The following is a 23,055-nucleotide window of genomic DNA, read 5'->3' as shown; positions in this document are numbered from 1 at the left end:
CAAGGTTCAAAAGGGGGGGGGGGTCTTTTTATGGCATCAAAAGAGTTCAAAGATAAAATAATACTATTAACATATGTAATTATTTCTCATGCAGTTGTTAGAATGGTCATAATACACCTTTCAAAGTGTGCCATGTATTGGATTTAGAATCTCGATAATGTCACATTAAATATAACCTGAGAATCTTATGTTTCTAGTTCTTAACTCCCATCATTAGCACATTTACAGTTCTTAAATTCATTCCTAAATTTTTACGTAGCATGCAAAAGAGAAAAGTAAAAGCAGTCCCTGACAGCCAGGAACTGGCCTGATTCTCACATTAGGCCATTTGGCAGAACAACTGGCAGAACAGGTTTACAAAACACCAATATCAGACAAGGCCACTCTGTGACTCATGAATCAAGGCACAAACAAAACTCCTCCTTAATCATGTATGATGAGGGTCAAATCTAATCCAAATCACAAACATGACCACATGTCCCCTATGCTGGCTAAAATTAATGACTGCTTCCTTACAAATCTTAACTTGGCTCCATTCTTTCTGCCCTTATGCTAAGATTTATTAAGATACCCAGTCTCAGAATTAACCCCCCTTTATTGAGCCCTCCCCAAAATATCCAACAGAAGACCCATTAGTCCTTGCTCACACCCTTTTAGACACACCCAGTTCCCCACAGTATGTGTCCTCCTGCATTGCCATGAGTTAATGAACTCACTCAGTTCAACAGCAGGTTTATTCCTTTGTGACCTTTGGTCAGAAGGTACTGACAAGCAAAAGAACATTATTTATATATCATAAGGCTTTCTGCACACTAGTTTTCCTTGCCCTTGAATGAAAAAATATTGAGTTTACATGAGTTAATGAAGACTTAACATTTGGAATTTTGTTGCCTCAATAATATTACCTTTCACAACCCCCACACTTTGATGAGTCACAGATCCCCATTTGTATTTTGGTGTGGTAACGGAGGCCTTGACCCGCACTTTATCACCAATCTTGATGTGAGAAGAAGAACTCGGTGGAGGATAGCCTGAAGAGTTCAACAATAAACGTACTATAACTACCATTTATTTGTGGGAACTCTGTCTCTAATTAAGAAAAAGCAGAAGAACTTAGCAAAAAATGTGCTCACCTATAAGTTCCACGTGAATATACCTGACCCAGTATGTGCCCCCCTTCTGCTGCCAGTCACACTGCACGTTGAGGTCATGCAGCCCATCTCTGTCCAGTTTGATGACTTTGCCCACATCACCTTCACACACCTCTTCATATGTTCGACAACATCTAACCATCATTCCCACCTAAAATTAAAATGAAATTAAACATCCAGCCCGGCATATGTAGATGAAATGAACTATTCTTAAGAAAAAAAAAATTTAGTTAGTACCCAGAAAACACTCTAAATAACATTTCACACTAAATGGAACCAAAGCTCTTTAGAAAACTGGCCAATTCTACATCTAGGGCAGGAAATTTCTGAGATGAGCCTGCATCCGCTTGTGCCGTGAACAAGGCAGCTATCAAAGATGGCTGGGCTCACTCAGAAGAAGACTCTGACCATAAAGAGAAACAATGGCTGGAGCACACCAAACCCTAAAAGCCAACGAATTCCTCACCATGATAATAAGCAAAACAAAACTTCTTAGTCACCTTTATAAGCACCAGTGTGTCAACGCCATCATTCTGAAAAGTCACAAAGCCCCCAAAAATAAATAAGTATTTATTCCGCCTTTCCTGTAAAAACTATATTATAAAAAGTAAGTAGGGTTGATAAAGTTTTTTTCACAAAACATAACTCCAGCTAATAAATTTGGAAGGAGTGACAAAGTTAGAAAATCACAGTGTACAGCCCCTACTGATGGGTCTAGGTGATGACACCACAGCTGCTGGAGCCACAAATGACAGCTAACAGAGAGCATCATGGTGGAAAGAGCAGACTAGTGAGACCTAGCCCACCCGGCATGTGGGGCAGCAGCAAGCACACTGCAATCTATAAAGCACTTCCACCTGGGGCTCAGCCTGATCCAATCACCTGCCACCTTAACTCCTACTTTATGGAAGAAACAGGATCAGAGGAAGATGTTAGCCCACATCACAAGGAAGCCACCTCCAAATGCAGAATGTAAGACATCTGGAGGACATAGTTTCAGCCACAAACGATATGAAGAGAGAAAAAGGGGAGGGGAGGGGAGAGTTGTTCTGGATTGAATGGTTGTACCCCCCACCCCGAAACTCATGCACTGAAGCCCTAACCTGCAATGTGGTTGTATTAGGAGATGAGGTCTTTAAGGAAATAACTGAGGTTAAAAGTGGGGTCATATGGCTGGAACCCTAATCCAAGAAGATTAGTGTCCTCATAGGAAGAGACACCAGAGTTCCCTTACTCACTCTAATTTCCCCTACGTCCACGTAAGGACATAGCAAGAAGGAAGCTGTCTACACACCAGGAAGCGGGCCCTCACCAGACACCAGCCATGTCAGCACATTGATCTCAGACTTCTGGTCTCTAAAACTGTGAAAAATAAATTACTGTTGTTTGAACCACTCACCTGTCTTTTATTATGGCAGCCTGAGTTGACTAAGACAAGGGGGAACTATTCCAAGTTAAAAAAGACTTCAGAGACACATCACCCAAATGTAAGGTGTATAATCTTGTTTATATCCAAATTCAAAAAACTAGCTATAAAAAGCCATTTTTCAGAAAATTGGGAAAATTTGAACAAGCACTGGATATAAAACCATATTAAGGAATTACTATTATATTGGGTAACAGTAACATCATGTTAGAAATGATATCCTTTATCTACTAGGATTTTCTTTTTACTTTTATTAGGGATATATAATGACATTACAGGTGAAATGAGATGATTTCTGGGATTTTCTCTGAAATATACTAAAACAAGAGAATTAGAACAAGAAAAGGGAGAATTTAAGGTGGCTAAAGGACTACATAAGACATAACCAGGTAAAAAAAATCAGATGGCTGTGCCAATGATATAAGAAAAACAAGCAAAAATGTACAAGAGTGTCACAAATGGGGACAATGGAGAAATGCTATCTCTGCACCCTGTCCCCTGTGGACAGGCCATCTTTGCTGTCCAGCTCTGGTCTCCTTCCCACCTCCTACTTCTCTGGTCACTCTGCTACAGCCACACTGGCCCCCAGCTGGCTGGCCATCCTGTTGGGCCACCCTTCACTCCATACACGCCTCATGTGTGCTGCACCTACCCCATGCAGCCACCAGTCCCAACAGCGTGCCCTCTCCTTCTGCTCCCTTTCCCGTGATCTGCACTGGCCCATTCCTACAGTATGTATCACCTTCTGATACATCAGGGCTCACTGGTTAGGCCTGACTCTCCCACCACAGGAATGCAGGCTCCCTGAGGGCAGGGCCTCTGTCCTCTGATGCCTACAGGCACACAAGAGATGCTCAAATATCTGCTGAATGAAAACATGATCAAAGCTCCAGCCTAAGACAATTACTCACCTGAATATTCTCTCTCACATACACAGCATAATCATCATTACTCAGGAAATCAGCTCGTTTTTTGTAAGTCTGACTCTCTGTCACAACAGCACCAGTAGACTACAAAAGACAAATACATTTGGTGGGAAAAAAAGGAGAATCAGATAAACCTACTTAAAAAGAAACAAGCTGGTGAAAATTAAAAAATAAATAATGAAATACTGTATGTTCACTATAAAAATCTAAAAGTAGCACAGGCAGAAACGAATCTCAAAAGCTACAAGTACAGAAAATTTCTGAGGCATTCCCAAATTAATCATATGAAGCAATTTACACAGGTCAGAAATCAATGTGTTATACAAAACATGATTTTTTAATAAAGTATCTTCTAATGGCTACCCACTATCATTAGATGTTTGAACAAGGGTCTGATTTAAAGCTGAAAGTAATTATGACATAAAAAACCCAATCATCACCTTAGTAGCAAAACACACAGCTTTGTTCCGTGTACAGCAGAAGAGCAGCTAAGTGTTAGGGAACAGTCGACACTAGTTACAGTTAGTACTTTCAAGGGTCAGAAAAAACCAATATACAAGACACCCAGATCACAAGACAGATGGGACACAGGCCAGGGAGCAGGCGAGTCCAGAGAAGGCACTGACCATAGGGTAGGCTGCGCCATCCTCGTCCTCCACCACCTCCTCATCTGAACACTCGTCAGATACCGTGTCTGCATCCGAGAGCTCCGTGACCTGAACATCAGAGTGATCCAGCAGCCACCCGACCAAGGCCTCCACACCTAGGAGCAAGTACACACAGCACACCACAGGCCACCATGAGGATCAACAGCACTGTGGTGAGAACCACAAACAAACAAACAGCAACAGGAAAACGCAATACCAGGCAAGCCAGACGTGTTCCCTGAAGCACCCATGAGTGACTTCAGTGCGAACTCTATATTCCTCCTGGGAAATCCCATTTCCATGAGCTGCACCACAACAGGCAGAGTGGGAGCGGGAGACTGCTTGCGCCTCTTCACCCTGGCAGGGCAGATGTGCTGCACCATGACAGGTGTGGTAGCCTCGCTAGAGCTGCAGTCTTCAAACCCCATGCTTGATGGGTGGGTGGACTCCACAGCCAGATACTGGCACACGGCCAAGGCGGCAGCCTGCACAGATGAGAGGGCACTAGCAGGTTTTTAAAGTGCCCTCAGCTAACTACAGTCTAAAAAAATGGGGATGATGGGCCAGCAACTGCAGTACAGAAGAACAGAAAGCCCCGATGTACATGCGCATCTTAAAATGAATTGACAAAACATGTTAGAAAACAACAAAGCTATGTTTCAGAGTTCAATGCAAAGGAAATATCTGGTGGTCAAATAAGTCTCCTGACTGCTTCAGTACACAGTGAGCCTAGTAAATTAGCTGAGTACCAATGTCCATTAAGGAAAGCTTCAAAGCTGCCCCAAGCTCTGACTGAGCAAGTGCAGCAAGAGGGACAGGGACAGAGGTGTGCCCACCATAACTGGATGCTGCAATGATGGCCACAGGCACCTGCTCTTCCCTCTGCAACACAGGCCAGAAACAACACATAACTCTCTCATATGCCACCAAATCAACTCTCAACTATTTGAGGGTAAAATAACCACCTTGGGAGTTAGTTATACATGGCATTAAAAAATTAGGGAAATAAAGAAAATTAGTTGGGTAACACTGCAATGAATCAATGAGATCTACACCCCACTGGTGTCTGCAGCTGGGAGCTCCCTCCCCACAGCACACAGCCCTTGCTGATCTACTGGCAACTCTCCACTCCTCTTCCCCAGCTGCTCTCAGGCATTGAAGAATGGCTATTTTGTTAAAATGAGAATGTCTGTGAGGAAGGAATTAGGTAGAAACCAGGGATACCTTAAATACTTCCAGTGCTTAGAAGTGTCAAAAGCCTAGGATTTTGTGGTGAAGTATGAGTAACTGGAAAGTGACAGGTTTTATCTTAAAAGCTTGTAATTCAGATCCAGATTGAGCTAAGAGTTCTGGTTCTGGTAAAGGGGAGTTAGGGTATACTAGACTAACCCTTTGCTGACAACAATTATAAACTCTGGACAGAATATTTTTTTAAAACTGCTTGAGGGCACTGGAGAACAGCCAAAGTAATCAGAACTGGAAGGGTACAACCCTAAACAGAGGTAAGCCAACAGGCAAGATGCACATCTAACCACAGATAGTGGCAGTGTTACTGGACTACAGTCACCGGCTGGCATTTGGGCCTGCCAGAGCAACCAGAGAGTGAGGAAGGAGTCCCCTAAGAAACCACAGGGTAAAATCCAAAAAACATATATATATAGACCACCCTCAAATCTCTGGAGCATGCACGAGACTTTGAAGAGCCCAGCCTTGATAAAGGGACTGCCAAAAGGCTGCAGGGATTTCCACAGCTGCCCAAGCCAGGCAAGTATTCGAGGTTTAAGTCCAACTAAGAGTGTATGGGTGGAGATGTCCCAAGATGTTGAGGCTTCCACTGAAACCTCTCCAGAAGATTCTAAATCCCTTAGAATTAAGGACCAGGAACCAGGATAAAGGGTAAAACCAAAATTAACCATCATAACAAAGCCTAGCAGCAAGCCTCCTCAGGATCAAGGACTGCCAGGTACTAAGCTACCTGTGAGAAGAAAATTTCACATTCTCCAGAGGAAGCTGACAGAACCCAGAGTTAACAAAATGCAATATTCAAGCATCCAGGATAAAATAAAAATTATTAGATATGAAGAAAAACAAGCAATCACTGACTACAATCAAGAGAGAAAGTGTCAAGAGCAGCAGACCAACAGTGGACCCAGATGTTAGAATTAGTGAATAAGAATTTTAACATGCTTATCAGAAATATGTTTTAACATACAGTAAAAGATAGATATAAGGGGTGAAGAGAGAGGAACTGTCAGGAGATAGAGAACTATACAGCAAGAACCACATGGAAATATGAGATCTGAAACATGTAAAACATCTCTTCAATGGGCTTAACAGCAAATTAGACCTAACAAAGCAAAGCATTCTGACCTTGAAAACAGATCAATACAAATTAACCAGCCTGATCAACAAAGAGAAAACAATTATGAATATACAAAAACTCACTAGCAGTCTACCAGATGCGTAATGACAGTCTCAGAAAAGAACAAAAAGAGAGCAAGACAGGGAAAAAATTATATAGTCAAAAAGTTTCCAAATTTGGTAGGAGGAAAAAAAAAAATCACATAAGAGATACAAGTAACTCGAACAAACCCCAAGAAGTACAAAAAACCACATATACACACAGGCACATCTTGGTCAAACTGCAGAAACTCAGAGAAAAAATAGAAAATATTAAAAGTAGCTAGAGGAAAAAAAACAATTCCTACAGAAGAACAAAGATAAGAATGATGGCTGACTTCCATCATGATTGACGGAGACAAAACAATGGAAGGTCACTCTCTAGTGCAACAGCCCTTCCCAATTCCTGCAGGACAACTCTGGACTTCCTTCTATGTCCTAACATTCAGCATCCTCCTGGTGTGAAGCCAGGCTGTGCTCTGCCCAATATGCTCTGAAACTGCTCAGTGTCCTCTTTTGATCTCTACCAGGGAGACTGGAAACAGGGTTACCATGCAGCCACTTGAAAGGAAATTTTTACCTCAGAGGTTTTTTGGAACTAAGAAAGGGCTGAAGCTCAGAATAGTTCAGAGAAGATACTGCCGCCCCAGCCCCTCCCCACCTGTCACCCTAGATTCTTGCTCTCTCCTTTCATACCCCACTGACTTTCTAGCTCATGATGGGACTGAGGGGACCCCCCCCCGCCATCAGCCCCCAGCAGGTGCTGCCTCACTCTGGATCCTTGCTTCCACAGGGTTTTTCTCTGAGGATGTCTATTAGGGTGATTCCTGCCTGCCAAACTGAGCACTGAAGGTTTTGTTTTCATCTTTGATGTTTTATCCAGAATTTTTTATGTATTATGTAGCAAGAAGGATTGTGAAAAATGTCTAGTCCTCTGTGTTGCCAGCCATAAAAGTCCCCACCCCTCGCAGGCCTGGTCACATGCTGCCTCTCCTACGGGACTGTCCTGTAGCTAGAGCATGCAGCAGCCTCACTACCCTCCCGCAAAGGAGGCCAGGAGCCTGGTAGCCACACAGCACATCCGAGGGAGGCATCAGAGTGAATGAAACAAGCAAGAATGTGCACTATTCCTGGGTCTAACGGGTCTCTTCCAATAACAGTATTTCCTGGAAAAAGATCCTTCCATGGAAATCTTGAATGACATATGTACAAAACTTTTTATGTTTTATATTATTTTGAAAGTATGCCTCTTTGGGGTTGCGGTAGCCTGGCCACACCATCTGGCTGTGAGAGTTCTCTTCAGTCTGTGGTCTGGCAGTGTGCGGATCTTTTAAAGTTTCATTCCCCACCTACTCCACACTTTTTGATGAGGTTTCTGTGAGGTGTGGTAGGTGTACATCCTACAGCTTACTAGCTTAAAATATACTCTCCTTTGATGTGGTCATTTTAGAGCCGACTGAAGAAAGAGAAACCGATAATGCAACTATTTTGACATTGAATACCAACAAATGTCTTTTTGAAATATAGAACCAGTCTCTCCAAAAAACAAAAAAGACCCTTCCATGAATAAGAGCATTTAACCCATGCTGTACCTACCTAATTTTTTCAAACAATTTAGACAAACCCAAAATAAAGTTAAACTTCAATTCTCCCATTCTTTAATTAGTGTTACAATGTTCTGCTGACCATGCACAAGCATGGCTAAAGCCTAATTAAGAATTATGTGGGTATTATCATTTAAAATTCAGAATGTATCCTTAAGAAAATATACATCTAGAAAGTTGTTCACAATTTAGTACACTGGATTAAAAACTGTGAAGGTTGCACGACTGTACCTCAAGCTCCTGTTTATCAAATATAGCCTTCACAGGAGATGGCTGGGTGGCAGAGGCCAGTAACTGCTGCAAGAGGATCATTGGGGGCTGCGGCCCTTCAGGAGACATGTCACCAAGGTCAGGAGATGCAGCTGCTCCATCGTCTGAATTTGAAAACAAAATATGTACAACATTCTACTTCCAACTGCAAACACCTCTTTGTTAACGAAAGAGAATGCACTGAGCATGTTAAACCAGGTATGATTTCTGCCTCATTGAGCAACACACAACCAAAATGTTCAAGGCTCGGATATCAAACAAACACTAGACCCTAAAAACATTTCCATTCCCTGCTTCTTGGTCTGTGTCCTTCATTAGTTCCTCTGTCTACAAGAGCCAACAAAAGCTGCTTCCCAGATTCCTGCCCTTGGTCCAATTCTCATATATTCTCTTCCTTGTGCACTCACTTGTTCAGGAGCCTCCACTATGAACACATCCCAAGTTTGTATTTTCAGTCCTGGCTTTTCCTGCTAAGCCTTGTTAAGATCATTAAGAGACACACATTCCCAATGTGTCATGGGATCAGGGTAACATCTTTTTTTCTGTTTTGAGTGGCCGTAGGTGAGGCCTTTAGGACCATTTGCCCAGGCCCACAAACAACCATCACCCTGAGGCCATGTCACACAACTCCAGTACTCACTCGTTCAGACCCTAGCAGCATTTGCATGTGCTGGTTTTGTTTGGTGACAACTTCAAGGAACTCAAACCAGAGGCTAGAAATCCTTCTCTTAAAGTGGCAGAGAGTAAATAGTGCAGGCTTCCCGACCATGTTTCTGTGACCACTACTCAACCCTGCGACTACAGAGCGCAAGCAGAGATGGCAAGTAAACAAGCAGGTGCACCTGTTCCCACAGAACAGGTGCCGTGGCAGTTTGCCAATCCCTGCTCTAGACAGCTCCATCTGGAGCCTCTGCTCTGCCCACAGCAGGGTTGATAACCCTGACTCAGCCATGCTACAACTGCTCCAGGGGTGGCTGCAGAACAGCCAGCCCTAGTCCAGGCTCCAGTTTCCTAATTCTTACAATTGTTTTCAAGGTCCCTATCATTTCTAATGCTGAGTGAATCTACACTTTTGATCAGTCTCATGCTCAGCAGTTTTCAAATTAATTTACCAATATCCTCTCCTCTTAAGAAACAAACCCAAACACTCCACTTTCCAGTGTACTTTCTAATTGTTCAAACTCACTGTTCTCCCTACAACCCAAGCTTGAGACATCAGCCATCTTTGACTTTTTGCTGGTTTCCCAAAAAGTTACATCTAAAAGACCACTCCACCAGTGTCCACTGGAACCTTCTTTCCATTTCTCTTGCCTTCCCCTGGAAAACACCTCGTCACTTGACATAAGAACAATTCTCCATCTCCATGAACTTTGGTTTTCAATACTCCTGTGCCTCACTAGCTTTACGACTCCAAATATCAGTCCTTATCACGTGCTCCCCTGCCATGGCTTTCTAAGTTGGCCTGGAAGTCAGGTACTCTGTGACAGGACTTCAACCGACCTTTTGGCTTTAGCCCCACCATTCACTGATAAACCCTGAGCTCCAAGCAAAGCAGAGTTCAATACTCTCCCAATAACCTGCTGCTTTCATTTGTGCTCCTCTGTCCTTCCACCAGCTCGGAGATTCCTGGTCACCCAGCACCTGTCTGCCACATCCTTCAAAGGCTGCCTGCCCAACCCTCAGCTGTCACTTCACCCTGAATGCCTGTGGAACTCCTCACAAGTCTCACAGTGCACTGGCTCCGTACCTTAAACAGAGCCATCTGCGTTGACTTTCTTTCCCCTTCCCATCCTAGTGAGTAAGGATCACAAACAAGGACTACCTTTCTCCCCCATAATATATTTACCACAGTATCTTTCTGTAGTGGACAATCAAAAAATATTTCACATTCAGATCCCCATACTGGCCAGCTGACCTCGCCCCCCATCCCCCAAAACACAGCTTTAGTTTTTTTCATTAAAAGTGATACAACCCCATACTGGACAGCTGCCCCCCCCCCCCAAAAAAAAAGTGAGATAAGCTGAAGCAATATAGAAAATTATAAAGAAAATCAGCCAAAATTCCACCATTCAAAGATCACTGTCACCATTTTGCTAAACAGAGAAATCAATGACATATCTACAAACAGAAGTACATAGTAACATGCTCTTTTGTTTACTTATGCATCATTTTCATGTTCTCTATATATGTATCATCCTCTGAATGGCATCATGGTATTCCACTGCACAAATATACTACGTAATTAATGGGCATTTTGGTGTCTCCAATTTTTCAACATAAAAACAAGACCAAAGAAGAAGCCACAATGGGCATCAGTAAACACATAATCTTCAGGCCTTTCTGTTTGAGAAATTCCCCCAAGATGACTTGCTAGGTGAATGTACATAAAGATACATATATATGCATTTTAACGTCTGACACGTTTCCTCAAATGCCCACTAGACAGTTGTGCCAACTCGAATTCCCACCAGAATGTGTTAAAGGAGTGCTGCTTTCTGAGCATGTGAAGAACCACCTTAGGATCTTGTTAGAATGCAGGTTCTGATTCTTCAGCCTGGGTTGGCCTGGGAGTGGCCTGGACGTCTGCATTTCTAACCCGTTCCTATGTGCCGTCAGTGCTGCTGGTCCACGGACCACAGTTTAAAGAGTGATGTGTGAGAATACTGTTTCCCTGCCCACCTACCAGATTTCCCAAGTATGGTCTGACTTATAAGATGATGACAACTTCTTTCCAGTTGATCACTGGTCAGGTCACACATCTTTCTTATACATGTTAAGTGTCTATATTTCCCCTTTTATAAACTGCTTATTCATGTCCTTTGTCTATTTTTCTACTAGAGTATCTGCCTTTGTTTCAAATCTTTAAGAACTTTCTTTAAGAAGATACCTGCATGAACAGCTCCAGTCTCCTGAACAGCTGGCTGAGACAAGATCTGCCTCAGCTTATCTTGGTGGGAAAGCAGTGCCCGCCCTGCCTTCAGTATGTACAGTTTCACCTGCTGGCTCCGCAGCAGCTCCAGGTCCACTTGCCCTGCAGAAGAAAGAGCTCCGTGAAAACTGCTTGCCCACTCGGCCTCTCCTCTCACCAGCAGTGTCACCTTTGCAACGTGGAGATAAATAATGCCCTGCTGGGCATTTACTGACCATATGCAAACACTATCAGTCATGAAGAGCTTGTCTCTCCCAGTATCACGCTTGGTGCTCTGCGTGAACATCCTCTTACTCCCTGGGTCTGACTCCCTCCCTGCTCTCTCAGCACCTACCTCAACGGGCTGGAGTTAGGTTAGAACCGTGATAGCTATCATTTATCGTTAGTATAATCAAATATTTCCCAAATTGCTGAAATTTCAACCAGGTACCTAGATCACAAAATACTTTCACCTTTTCTTGCAAGACTCCTCTGAGAAAGTTTTGTCACATATAACTAGTTCTTTAACTGATGAAGACCATGACTGATCCAGGAGAGTCTGATATAATCCAATGAAATGCAGCAATGCCACAAGCCAACTGAAGAGCACACTAAGAAAGCCACTGCCACTATGATGTGGTGTGGCAGCAGTGTTCCAAAGCAAGACGTGGCTGAAGGCTATGGACTCAGCATGAGGAGCATGAGGAGCATGAGGAGCATGAGGAACATGAGGTATGAGGGACAGGGGGCCACCAGTGCCTCTCAGGCACTGAGCTTGGCCAACTGGCAGACAAGTTTATTGACCATGACAAGGAACAGTGCCTACTGGAGAAGGCTGGCTGAATTTTGGACGTGCTCTGAACTACATGCACTGGACCTCCAGTCAGAGATATGAACTGGAGACTCAGAGTAGAAGGTGGTTACCATCATAAACACTGGAGCAGCAATCGCAGGTATGGGAAAAGAATGGGTGAGAAAACTCAAGAATGGTGGGCAGAATAAGCCAGAAGTCAGAGGTGAAACCACAAGGCCTTTCAGAAGGTCAGGAACAGGAAAGGAGAAGAACTCTCTAAGAACACATGAGGGACAATGTCAGGAAAATCACAAGAGCAGGATCTAGACCTACAGGAAAGAAGAGTTTAAGCAAGAGTGGCCGCAGTTTTAGCCCACTATGTACCAAGAAGAAAGTGCATCCAAATACAAAGGCGCCCTGGATCTGGCGGTGATGAGTCCATGAGCAGAGCACCAAAAGAGCCAAGGGCCACAGGCTGGAGCACTAATGGAGAAGAAGAGAACAGACTGCTCTTCAGAAAGCTTGCTCAGAATAAGCACCGGCACCAGGAAAAGGCAAGGCATTAGGTGTGGCTCCAAATCTGGCGTCAAAGTCTGACTCACCTTCCCAGCCAACTCAACAAATGGTTAAGTCCATGTGAAACATGGGACTTCGGTAGTCATATGAGCTCACTCTGATAAAAGGACACTGTCCAACAACACTACTTAAGATTATAGCTGTTTCATCAAGAAGCACCACGTACTGACCTGCAAAGGCCTGTTTAGGTGATTTCTTTATTTTGTGCTTTTCCAATTTGCTTCCAGCAAGGTTCACCAACTGAGCCCAGACAGAGAGCATGGGCTCTGTGAAGGGCAGGTTGGTCACACTAAATGCCACAGCAGGGACCTAAAGAGATAGCACAAAAACCTTCAAAGTATGGCCAATAAGATTAATAAATAAAATATTCTGAAAGTGTGTATAACCATGAGTCTTAATTCTGAAATACCACACATAGCCATAATTCTTTCTACATCTGAGAATAACAGTTTTAAAAGGTAACATTAAAGGTAAGATAAAGACATATATATAATAAACATAATCCATATTACTTTTTCTCAGCCAACCTGTCAACAATAATTATATCAGATAGTGGTTACTATCTTCTTAGGTATTTTCTCTACATTTCAAGTTTTGTACAACACGTATATAGTCCTATAATAATCAAAACCAGTATTTCATAGAAAGGTATAGTCAGATTGCACCTGGGTTACATCAAAATAATGTACATCACTCATTTTCCCTATGCGTCCCTGATTCACAGGTTTAAGAGGACAGCAATTGCTATATAAGTTACATCACTCAACACAGTTAATAAGCAATTTCTACATGAAGAAAAGTTATTTTTAAAAGGACTCCCTTTTAAGTTTTTTAAAAAGGTAATAAAAAATAAGCTTTATAAATACACGTTTTAATTATTTTCAAATGTTTACTTTTTAGTGCCCAGTAACTTTTAGTGCTAATGCTCTTTTGTGTCTTTGAGGTTAAAAGATGACACACAAGCCACTACACCCTGTGAGACAGACCCTGCTCATCACAGGAGCACAAACTAGCACGGAAAGAAAAGGAGGTGCTCTCCATACGTCACACAATGTCAGAGAAGGCAAACATGAAGTATGAGAATCAAGTTCTTTCAAGTTCTAACGTTAGCACCTAGCTCTAGTATCAAACCTATTTATCTTATTATGCAGTAACTGAGCACAAGTTCACCTACTGGTTTCAGTTGATTCAAGGGGCAAACCCGACAGGTCCGCATGTCAGCGAACTGCACAGTGATTCTGCCCTTGGGGGTGATGCGAGTCACAGTGCCTTCTCCAAACTCTTCGTGTATGACTTGGCCCCCAAGGCGCAGGCGACCATCAATCCCTCCGATCACAGCCAGCACTGCCATGAGGCCCCCCACTTCCGGGTTCTCAGAGTCAGGGAAGTAGTCCTCCAGTAGGGCCTAGCACAGAGGGCAGACAGCAAGCTTGCCAAGGAAGCCAGGGTGCTTGCCATTTCTTACAAATTTATAATTTAACGGACTTGATTTTCATATTATTTTCTGCAATAATTATTTCCATTAAAAAATTATTAAATATATCTTTGAACAAAATAAGATAATTTAAAAGTTGAATTAACATCCCACAGAGGAAAACAGCTTATCTGAAGATGTGGAACCCACCCCTTCTGACAGCTTTCCCATGCAGCTGTGGGTGATGGAGCGGAGCTGGGAGTTGATGTACTTGTTTATGAGTCCGTTCCACTGGGTCAGGGAGTGCAGTGTGCGGAGCAGTGCCACCACCTCCTCTGCCAGAGTGCTGCTGTGAGTGGCAGTCAGGGAGGCCTGTGGGCGGGCCCTCCGCCTCCGCAGCATGGACTCTGAGGAGGAAGCAGAGATAGAAGCTACAGCTTGTGCTTCTAGGCCAGGATACACGTCGGGGGAGAGCTGCCCACCTCTGAGTAGCGGGAGGTCAGAAGAACAAGTAGTGAGCAAACTGCCCAGGAAGCCAAACAGCTTTTCCACAAGGCACTTCATGTCCCTCGCCCTTTCGGTTTTGTCCCACGATGGAAGTACTGCTTGCAGCAAATGCACAGCTAAGATCTGACAATTTAAAATGACAAGCTTTAAAGAAAACCACTATCTGACAGATGAAGAGTTTACAGGTTTTATTTTCTCTTTATTTTTGTTTCTATAATGCAACTAACCATGTGAAAATTTTGATATTCATTATTTTACAACCAGATAATTAGCCCATTTGTCAATGAGAACAGTTATCAAGAGTTAAAAGAATAAGCTACATTATAGATGCACATATTTGTTTATTTAATGAAAAAACCAGTTCTTTTTAGTTTAATTCTTCTCAAGACAATTACACTACAAGTCCTGTGGAACTGAAGAGAGTGGCTACAGGATCTATCACTGAAGTTTAGCAACTTAACCCAATTCAAGATAATCAAGAACATCAGCCCCCGCCTCCAGAAAATCTACCTCACTTCTAGCTCTTTTCTGCACCCAGGACTGAAGAGAGGCACCAGATTTTGAGTACAGGGAGTGCTGTTCTTAGGAGGCTGGGTTTTTCCTGTAGCACATTACCTGCCTCTGCAGTGAGTCCGCAGTGAAGGGCGCGTGCCCTTCCACAATTTTCATGAGCAGAGTGATCCACTGCGGGGCGCTGAGAGCGCTGCACACCTGCGGGGTGAGTGCGATGCTGCGCACGAACCCGAGCGTGCACCAGCTGCGGTGCTGCTCCCTGCACACCAGCCTGTTTGGAGACACTGTGGGAGGGAAAACAAACGTGCTTGGCACCAAATCTCTAAATTAAATCAGAAGTGCAACTCTTATTTTTAATTAGCTTACTCCTTTATTTTCGACAATAAGCTACTTTACAAATGTATTACAATTTGACTACTTCAAAGTGAGACCAGCTGGGAGAAGACTTTTAAATTAGCTCAAGAAGCATTTCACAGCATTTTAAAAACCTTGAAAGTACACCTAGTAACTCAAATTACTTAGTGAATTTCACCTACTTACTATTTGTTCCAGACAATAGAAAAATGATATAGAATTCAAATCACAGCAATCTGTGACAGTGCATCTATTTTTCCCCTTGATTTTGTTTATATCTAACTTGCAACATAAATTTCCAACTCAACTTTAAGAAGTCTGCATTAACAGAATGAGAATGAGAGCTTTTTGCTAGGTTTGCACAATTTGGTCCTGGCAGGACTGGGACCATATCTGCTCCTCCCGGACCCACCCCCAGGGCCTCCTCCTCCTGCCAGTAGGACCCCGCCCTCCAGCTCACCAAGCTTACACTAGACACAAGACACACTCACACTCACTCACTCTGACACCCACTAACTCACACTCACCTACACTAACTCACACTCTCCACAGTCACATAGACACTCACACTCACACTCCTACGGACACCACACCACTGTCACAATAACGGATACTCACAATCACACAATCCAGCCAGTCACACACATTCACACACGACCTAAGATACAAGCTCACACTCACCCACTCCACACACACACACACACACACACACACACACTCAGATAGGCTCGTTCACACCATTACAAACACACACCCATACTCTCACACAACCTACACTCAAAATGCTGACAGCCACCCACACACACTCCAATACAATGACACAAGTCACTCATACACACTATGCAAATGTGTGCACACACTCACTCATGCACCTGTTACTCTCACAAGCACACCCTTACGCACTCACACTCACGCCTCTCCCCTACACTCACGCACTCCCTCAGTCACACATGCCCTGAGCCTCAAACATGCCCACTGACTCACACTTAGTCTCCCGTTCACTCACCTAGTAACATACTGGCACACACACAATCATTCCTGTACACTCAGACATACCTCACAATGATCACCCTCACTCAGACTACACTCACAATCACACTGACACACACTGACCCATACACACACAAGTTCTCACTCAGACTTTACCAACATGGAGTCATCCACCCACACCCGTACACACTCATGGACACACACACTCACACACATGCATATCTGCACAATCACACTGACACTCTCTCAAACACACACCTTCATGATTCTACAAATGCTCACCCACTCACCCATCACTCACTAACATGCACATCAATACATAGACACTTAAGCACTCACCACATATAGCAGTGACACACACACACACACACACACTCACGAATGTCCTCTGAAACATTCACACACCCACACACACATGTATGCGCACACTCAAGTCACACACACTTACAAACACTAACACACACACACACTGGCCCCACTTCCTCAACCCATACTCCCCACATTTACACTCACATTTACATACTCTCACTTAATGGGTCGAATTGTACCCCTGCCCCAAAATTCACATTCACTCAAAATATCAGAATATGATCTCAGGGCTGGCCCATGGCTCACTTGGGAGAGTGTGGTGCTGATAACACCAAGGCCATGGGTTTGGATCCCTATATAGGGATGGCTGCTTCGCTCACTTGGGAGAGCGTGGTGCTGACAACACCAAGTCAAGGGTTAAGATCCCCTTATCGGTCATCTTTAAAAAAAAAAAAAGAAAATGATCTTATTTGAAAATAAGGTCTCTGCAGATGCCATTAAGGTCAGGATGGAGATGACATTACACTGGATTAGGATGAATCCTATGTGCAACAATGTCCCGTAAGAGACAGAAAAAGACATACAGAGACCCAGAGAGGAGGAGGCCATGTGAAAACAGAAGAAGAGAGAGTGGACTGAGGCTGCCACAAGGCAAGGAAGCTTGAAGCCACCAAAAGCCAGACAAGGCCAGGAAGGACCCTCCCCTAGAGCCTACAGAGAGAGCACGGCTCTGCTGACATCCTGACTTGAGACTTCTGGTCTCCAGAAATCTGAGAATAAACCCAATGTTATGGGTTGAATACTATCCCCCCAAAATTCGAATGCTGAAGCCTTCACCTCTAGTAACCAGAAATTTGACATGGCTTAGGGTCATGACAGATTTAATTAATTCAGATGAGGCTAATGGGTGTCCTTATAAAAAGGTGAAAGTGTGAAATAGATGCATAACAGGGAAACTGGCATGTGACCATGAAGGCAGAGACTAGGGTGATGCTTCAACAAACCAAGAAATGCCAAAGATCGCCAAAAAAGGACGAGAAGCTAGAGAGAGGCCTCAAACAGGTTCTCCCCACAGCCCTCAGAAGGAACAAACACTACAGACACCTTGATCTCAGATTTCCAGCCTCCACAACTCTGAGATAATAAACTTGTGTTCTTATGCCACCCAGTTTGTGGCACCTTGTTACAGCAGCCACAAGAAACTAATACACCCACAATCACCCACATACACACAAACACGACAAATTTACAGAGCCCCCATACTGACTCTCTGGGCCTATAATTATCCGTTCCATACATGTCTTGTCTGTTGTCCCACTTTCCACTAGCATTCGCAGCAGTCCACAAAGAGTCCTGGTGGCTTCACTCTGCATGATTTCCGCATGAATTCCAGCAGAGAGACAAAGAGTCAACAGTAAGTTAATGGTGCTGGTAAGCATCATTGCAGTGGGGTGAATGTTCCTTTCAATTTGTTCAGTTTCTGAAAAAAATAATCAAAATAAGAAATGATGCTCCCAAACAAAATTGGAAGATGGCCTTACATGTAATTGAAGAAACTAAATATCACATTCTGTTTTTTATCTTTAAAGACTTTAATTTTTAGAGCAGTTAAGTTCACGGTAAAATCAAGAGAAAGGTACAGAGATTTTGCATTCTTTTTTAACTTTGGAAAGGGAAGCCAACCTTTCTTTACAAGAAGAAAAGATAGAACTGGGGGTGCACTATATGCTCACCCTGATTATTTCTGTTCCAACATTCCTCAAAGAAAATGAGCCTTTTAAATAAGTTAATTTTTTTTCAACCTCAGCATACAACTCAGAAGTGCTGAAATGATTCCAAGGATTCACTTCTTTAGAAAGGCAACTTATCAAATGTCAAAGCTGGTTTCTCACAAGCTAGCTACGACTTGCATGAGGACAAAGCACCTACACCCATGGAGTGGGGAGAATCGATGTTCACACGTCCAGCCTGACTAGCTCTGAGACAAGAAGGCATGTGGTGGCAGAGGCCACCTTCTTGCACGTGGCCACCCCTGTCCAGGCTTGGACTCCTTTGAAAGGAAAGTCCCCAGGCAGAGGGTCAAGCCTGTCTGCTTATCACCTGGTGAGGTGGGTAGAGAAAGGAGCTGGTCAGGAGCTGCATGCTGTAGGCAGATGCACTCACAAGACAGCCAGTTCCCATCATGGGAGATGGGGGCTCCACAAGCATCACTGACAGCAGGTGCACAGGGCAGATATCACCTTTGGTCATCCCACTTGCTGCATGGCACAGCCTCCCCCACCCTACCCTGCCTGCTGTCTGCTGGGTGCACCCTCGGAGGTCTCATCTGTTCACTGTCACCACTGCTTCTGAAGCCTGATTGGTGTTGCACACATGGCCGGCCCGAGCCCTGTGACAGCCTCTCAGATGCTCTCACCAAGACCCGCCAGTCAAGGCTTCCTTCACATGCTCCAGGGTCTTTTGGATACATCTAAAAATGTCATAAAGCCTTTCCCCCAAAGCTTGGATTTCCTTAGATAGAATCTTAGATAGGATCTTTCTGGGTCCACCCCCAAATTCTCACCCCTGCTTTCCTGGAAGCGATAAAGTAGAGACTAACTCCACTTTGCGTGAAGTGTTCTGAGACAAGGGCAACAGGGAAGGTACAGGAGGGAGGCAGGTGGGGCCGTGCCCGGGTGGGCTCCCAGCTGGTGGGGAATGGGGCAAATGGACCAACCAGGCCCAACTCAATCCCTTGGACTGAGGCTCGACCACCCCATAAGACTCACTGGAGGTGAGGTTGTGCCCTACCTAAGCATCACACTGTCAAGGGGGATTGAGACAGGGTGTGAGGGGAGGATGCGGAGGGCAGTTCCCCTGGGCCGCTGGATCCAGAGCCACATGGTCATGGGCACCAGAGTCACCTGGGAGCTTATTTCAATGCAGGCTTAAAGGGTAAACCCCAAATCCACAGAGAACTGTTAGCACACGAGTTGACACACCATTTTAACTTCCTAGATGGAAATGGGAGAGCCAGGACTTGGACAATCTGACAAGCTTCATGAGCCACCCACCGGAGTCATCTTCTGTGTCTGAGTCCTCTGTTGTGGGCTGCGCGGAGGCCGGCAGCTCTGCCAGCTTGAGGTCGTACTTCCCTTCTTTCCCCATCCTGTACGAGTTGGTGCTGCCTGTGTCCCACTGGACCCTTATCCACCCATCCTCTCCCAGCTCACCGATCACTCGGCCTAGGCCCGGAGGAGGCCCATCCTGAGAAAGCCAAAATAAAGATCTGTTAAGAGAGTGCACGCCGTGAGCTGGCCCCTCCATCATCCCCACCAGAGACCTGCCATTTGCCACCCTCCCTGTAAAGGGGACTGCAACACTGTACACAGACTTCATGTTAACAGACTGAACCCAAACCTACTTGCAAAATGTAAAACTCACATCATTTTAAATGAGATGTCATGAAATAGCATGCTCATTCTCCTTTACCAAAGTGGGAAAAGTACAACTCAATTAGGGTCCTCTCTGAGCAAAACCAGAGACAGGGCTTCCCAATATAGTCCAGCAGGCTTTCCCTTGACCCCATTGACCCCTCACAGTCCTCACAAGAGTGGAACTCTGAAACCAGCACCAGCACCTCCACGTTCCCTCTCTCCTCCCACTCTCATTTCTATGGGAGAAAGCTGTTGACAGAATGCTGTCACCTGTCCCTAGACACTTTCATTTCCAAGATGACTATGATAAAGCCCATGCGTAATAACGTGACTGAGAAGACCTAGACAGAACAAAGGAAGGTGAACACTGCCCTAAAGTGGCTAGGGTTCTACCTGGGGGGTCTGACAGAGACTGGAAGCTATATGCTGTGAGGGGAAATGGAGAGATGGCTCCATGCCCAACCAGCAGGCTTGAAACTGCTCAATCTGGGGCACTTCCTGGGCACACAGTCATATGGTCAAGGCAGCATCTGGATTTCCAGCCTCTGCGCTCTCATCATGCTGTCACTTAGAATGCAATTCACTCTCCCTGGCTCATTCTCACTCTTGTTCCAGCTGCACATGAAACTGAGCCACATGCCAGTGAGTTTTCTGAAAACAGCTGCCAACTCTTTGCAGATGGACTCTGCTCGAGGTACCCTATAGCAGGCCACTGTTACTCTCTACTTGCTTTGATCTATTTAGCTGCTCAGAAATCAACAACTATCAATCACGCATGTCCCAAGTTAAAGTAGTTAATTACTCCACACACAAATGCCCCATAAATCAGGATGAGCAGAAGGAGACTATGTGGCTAGTGTGTTTAGATCAGTCTCTGAGTACCTGATCGCCCCATTTCCAATCCACCCCTCTAGTGACCCTGGTCCCAATCTTCATCATGGCAGCAAGCTCTGGCCCGGACACAGGCAACTGCATGGGTGCTGCTTCCTTCCTTGTTTCTTCCAGAACCGTGGTGGAAGCTCCTCGGGCAGAAGCGCTCATGTCTTCCTCAACACTGTCACAACTAGGACCTGTCAGAGCATCCAAAACAACAGCTGAGCCAGTAAGTAGCTGCAATGTGCTATTCTTAATACAAAAAAATACGTAAAAATATTCTTAACACAAAAAATCAATTAAGTACTGATGAAGACAGTAATTTTAAAGAATCTGTAGTGTACTTTTATCAATCAGTACTGTAAAAATTTTTATTTATTAGATCAAAGACAAATAAAGGGAAGGATAAAATATCTAAATATGCTCAGAAGATAGAGAAGACATAAAAATGCTCAGAAAAGCTATTTATTCTATATCTAGGAATTATCCCTTCCCCCACCCCCCTTAAAAAGAGCAGAATGATTAAGGCAGAAAGACACTCATCACATTTTTTATAGAAGAACAAAGTTAAACATGTAAATGTTTAACAATGGGAAATTAACAAACTTTTTTGTGGGAAAAAAGCTAACAGGGCGGGCCCAAGACGCCTTCTCAGACAGGCCTGCCGCAGTGTTGCCCTCACTGGCATCTGGGGACCTGGGCTTCAGGAGTGGCTCCCCCATTCCCTAGAGATAAGTGTGGCTCATTATGCCTGAAATGTCTGTGTAAACGATGTGGTCTATGCTGAAATCTGCTTTCCTCTGGGGTCTGGAACTTGGTAAGTGCCAGGCAGAGGTTGGCTGTGTGATCAGCCCCAATGAAAACCCTGAGTGTTGAGTCTCTGACCAGCTTCTCTGGTGGATGGCACTTCACTTGGGTCAGCACAACTCAGTGCTGGGGATTTAAGTGCATCCTGTGTGACTTCTCTGAGAGAGAACTATGGAAGCCTGTGCCTGGTTTCCTCTGGACTTTGGCCATGTGCCTTTTCTTTTTGATGATTTTGCTCTTTATCCACTCACTGTAATAATCATTGACCTGAGTATGACTAGTATTGTGAGTCCTCCTGGCAAATCATCAAACCTGGGAGTGGTCTTAGAGATCCCTGACACAGGGGTGGCAGCAGGGCGATTCTCTAGAACAATGCTAACCCCCCTGAGAAACATGGCAAAAGCTCTGTTTGGTAAACGGATAAAGTGGTGAGGAAGGACAAATATTTGTTGTGGCTACTGGGTCATCCATAGTATGAAACAGAAGCTGAAATGCTGCTGTCAGTTGAGAGAAGTAAAATTTCCCAATGAATTTGAAGGTAGTTAGATTTAACTCCAGGAGAGTGGGCTTGTTGGATCCCCCAGCTGCTTTTGGCCTTTCTGGCTAAACTGAGGGGGAAAAAAAGTACACACATGGTAACTCCTTTGGTTTCCTTTGTTTTCTCCTCCAGGTAGGAAGAAAAAGGGTCCAAACAGTCCCAAAGGTGGACTTGCATGGGCCAAAGATATACAAAGTTTGTGTTCATCTCTCCCCCAAGAGAGAGTAAAAAAGGTTAACCAATTTCCAGGGCTGGAGCAAAGCTTTAGATAAACTAAAAGCCCCTTCTTCAGCCTCCCTGACACCCTGGTCAAAGGCCCCCGGGAAGGGACAGGGGTTCAGTTCCAGCTAGGACCTCCCTAAGCAGCTGTGCTGTTAACGCTGTAAATGCTGAATTTACTGCTAGGGTCTTGAATAAATTTGCAAAAAGAAAAAAGGGGATTTTTTTTTTTTTTTAAGTAGCTTTATATTCCGTGGCTACTGCATCTGGAGGTATATACAAAGTAAATATAGAATACTGTATGCTTATAATTTCTTAAATGATGGAGAGATCATCTGATCAGGGAATGTTACAAATACAGATATATATTCATGATACATAACTCCCTTGCTTTTTGTAGCCAGTGGGCAAGGT

The 23,055-nt window shown here is 44.3% G+C and overlaps 1 protein-coding gene across 4 annotated transcripts in view; it reads right to left on the bottom strand.

Moving 5' to 3' along the window:
• The window catches only part of HERC2 (HECT and RLD domain containing E3 ubiquitin protein ligase 2), a 239,052-nt gene that overhangs the window by 91,660 nt on the left and 124,337 nt on the right, over positions 1 to 23,055 (bottom strand). For 3 of the 4 annotated variants that reach the window (XM_063091718.1, XM_063091721.1, XM_063091719.1), the window contains exons 36-50: positions 21,087 to 21,274; positions 19,842 to 20,034; positions 18,056 to 18,268; positions 15,238 to 15,419; positions 14,598 to 14,745; positions 14,326 to 14,522; positions 13,876 to 14,106; positions 12,872 to 13,010; positions 11,312 to 11,455; positions 8,386 to 8,528; positions 4,368 to 4,635; positions 4,130 to 4,266; positions 3,489 to 3,587; positions 1,134 to 1,302; positions 906 to 1,031 (exon numbers count right to left, since the gene is read on the bottom strand). In XM_063091718.1, the coding sequence (XP_062947788.1) occupies positions 906 to 1,031; positions 1,134 to 1,302; positions 3,489 to 3,587; positions 4,130 to 4,266; positions 4,368 to 4,635; positions 8,386 to 8,528; positions 11,312 to 11,455; positions 12,872 to 13,010; positions 13,876 to 14,106; positions 14,326 to 14,522; positions 14,598 to 14,745; positions 15,238 to 15,419; positions 18,056 to 18,268; positions 19,842 to 20,034; positions 21,087 to 21,274 (2,577 nt within the window). The remainder of the gene's footprint in view (positions 1 to 905; positions 1,032 to 1,133; positions 1,303 to 3,488; positions 3,588 to 4,129; positions 4,267 to 4,367; positions 4,636 to 8,385; positions 8,529 to 11,311; positions 11,456 to 12,871; positions 13,011 to 13,875; positions 14,107 to 14,325; positions 14,523 to 14,597; positions 14,746 to 15,237; positions 15,420 to 18,055; positions 18,269 to 19,841; positions 20,035 to 21,086; positions 21,275 to 23,055) is intronic. The other variant, XM_063091720.1, reaches the window with a different exon arrangement.

The sequence above is a fragment of the Cynocephalus volans genome, chromosome 3, assembly GCF_027409185.1.
Source record: "Cynocephalus volans isolate mCynVol1 chromosome 3, mCynVol1.pri, whole genome shotgun sequence".
NCBI lineage: Eukaryota > Metazoa > Chordata > Mammalia > Dermoptera > Cynocephalidae > Cynocephalus > Cynocephalus volans.
This window is presented reverse-complemented; position numbering and strand designations above follow the sequence as displayed.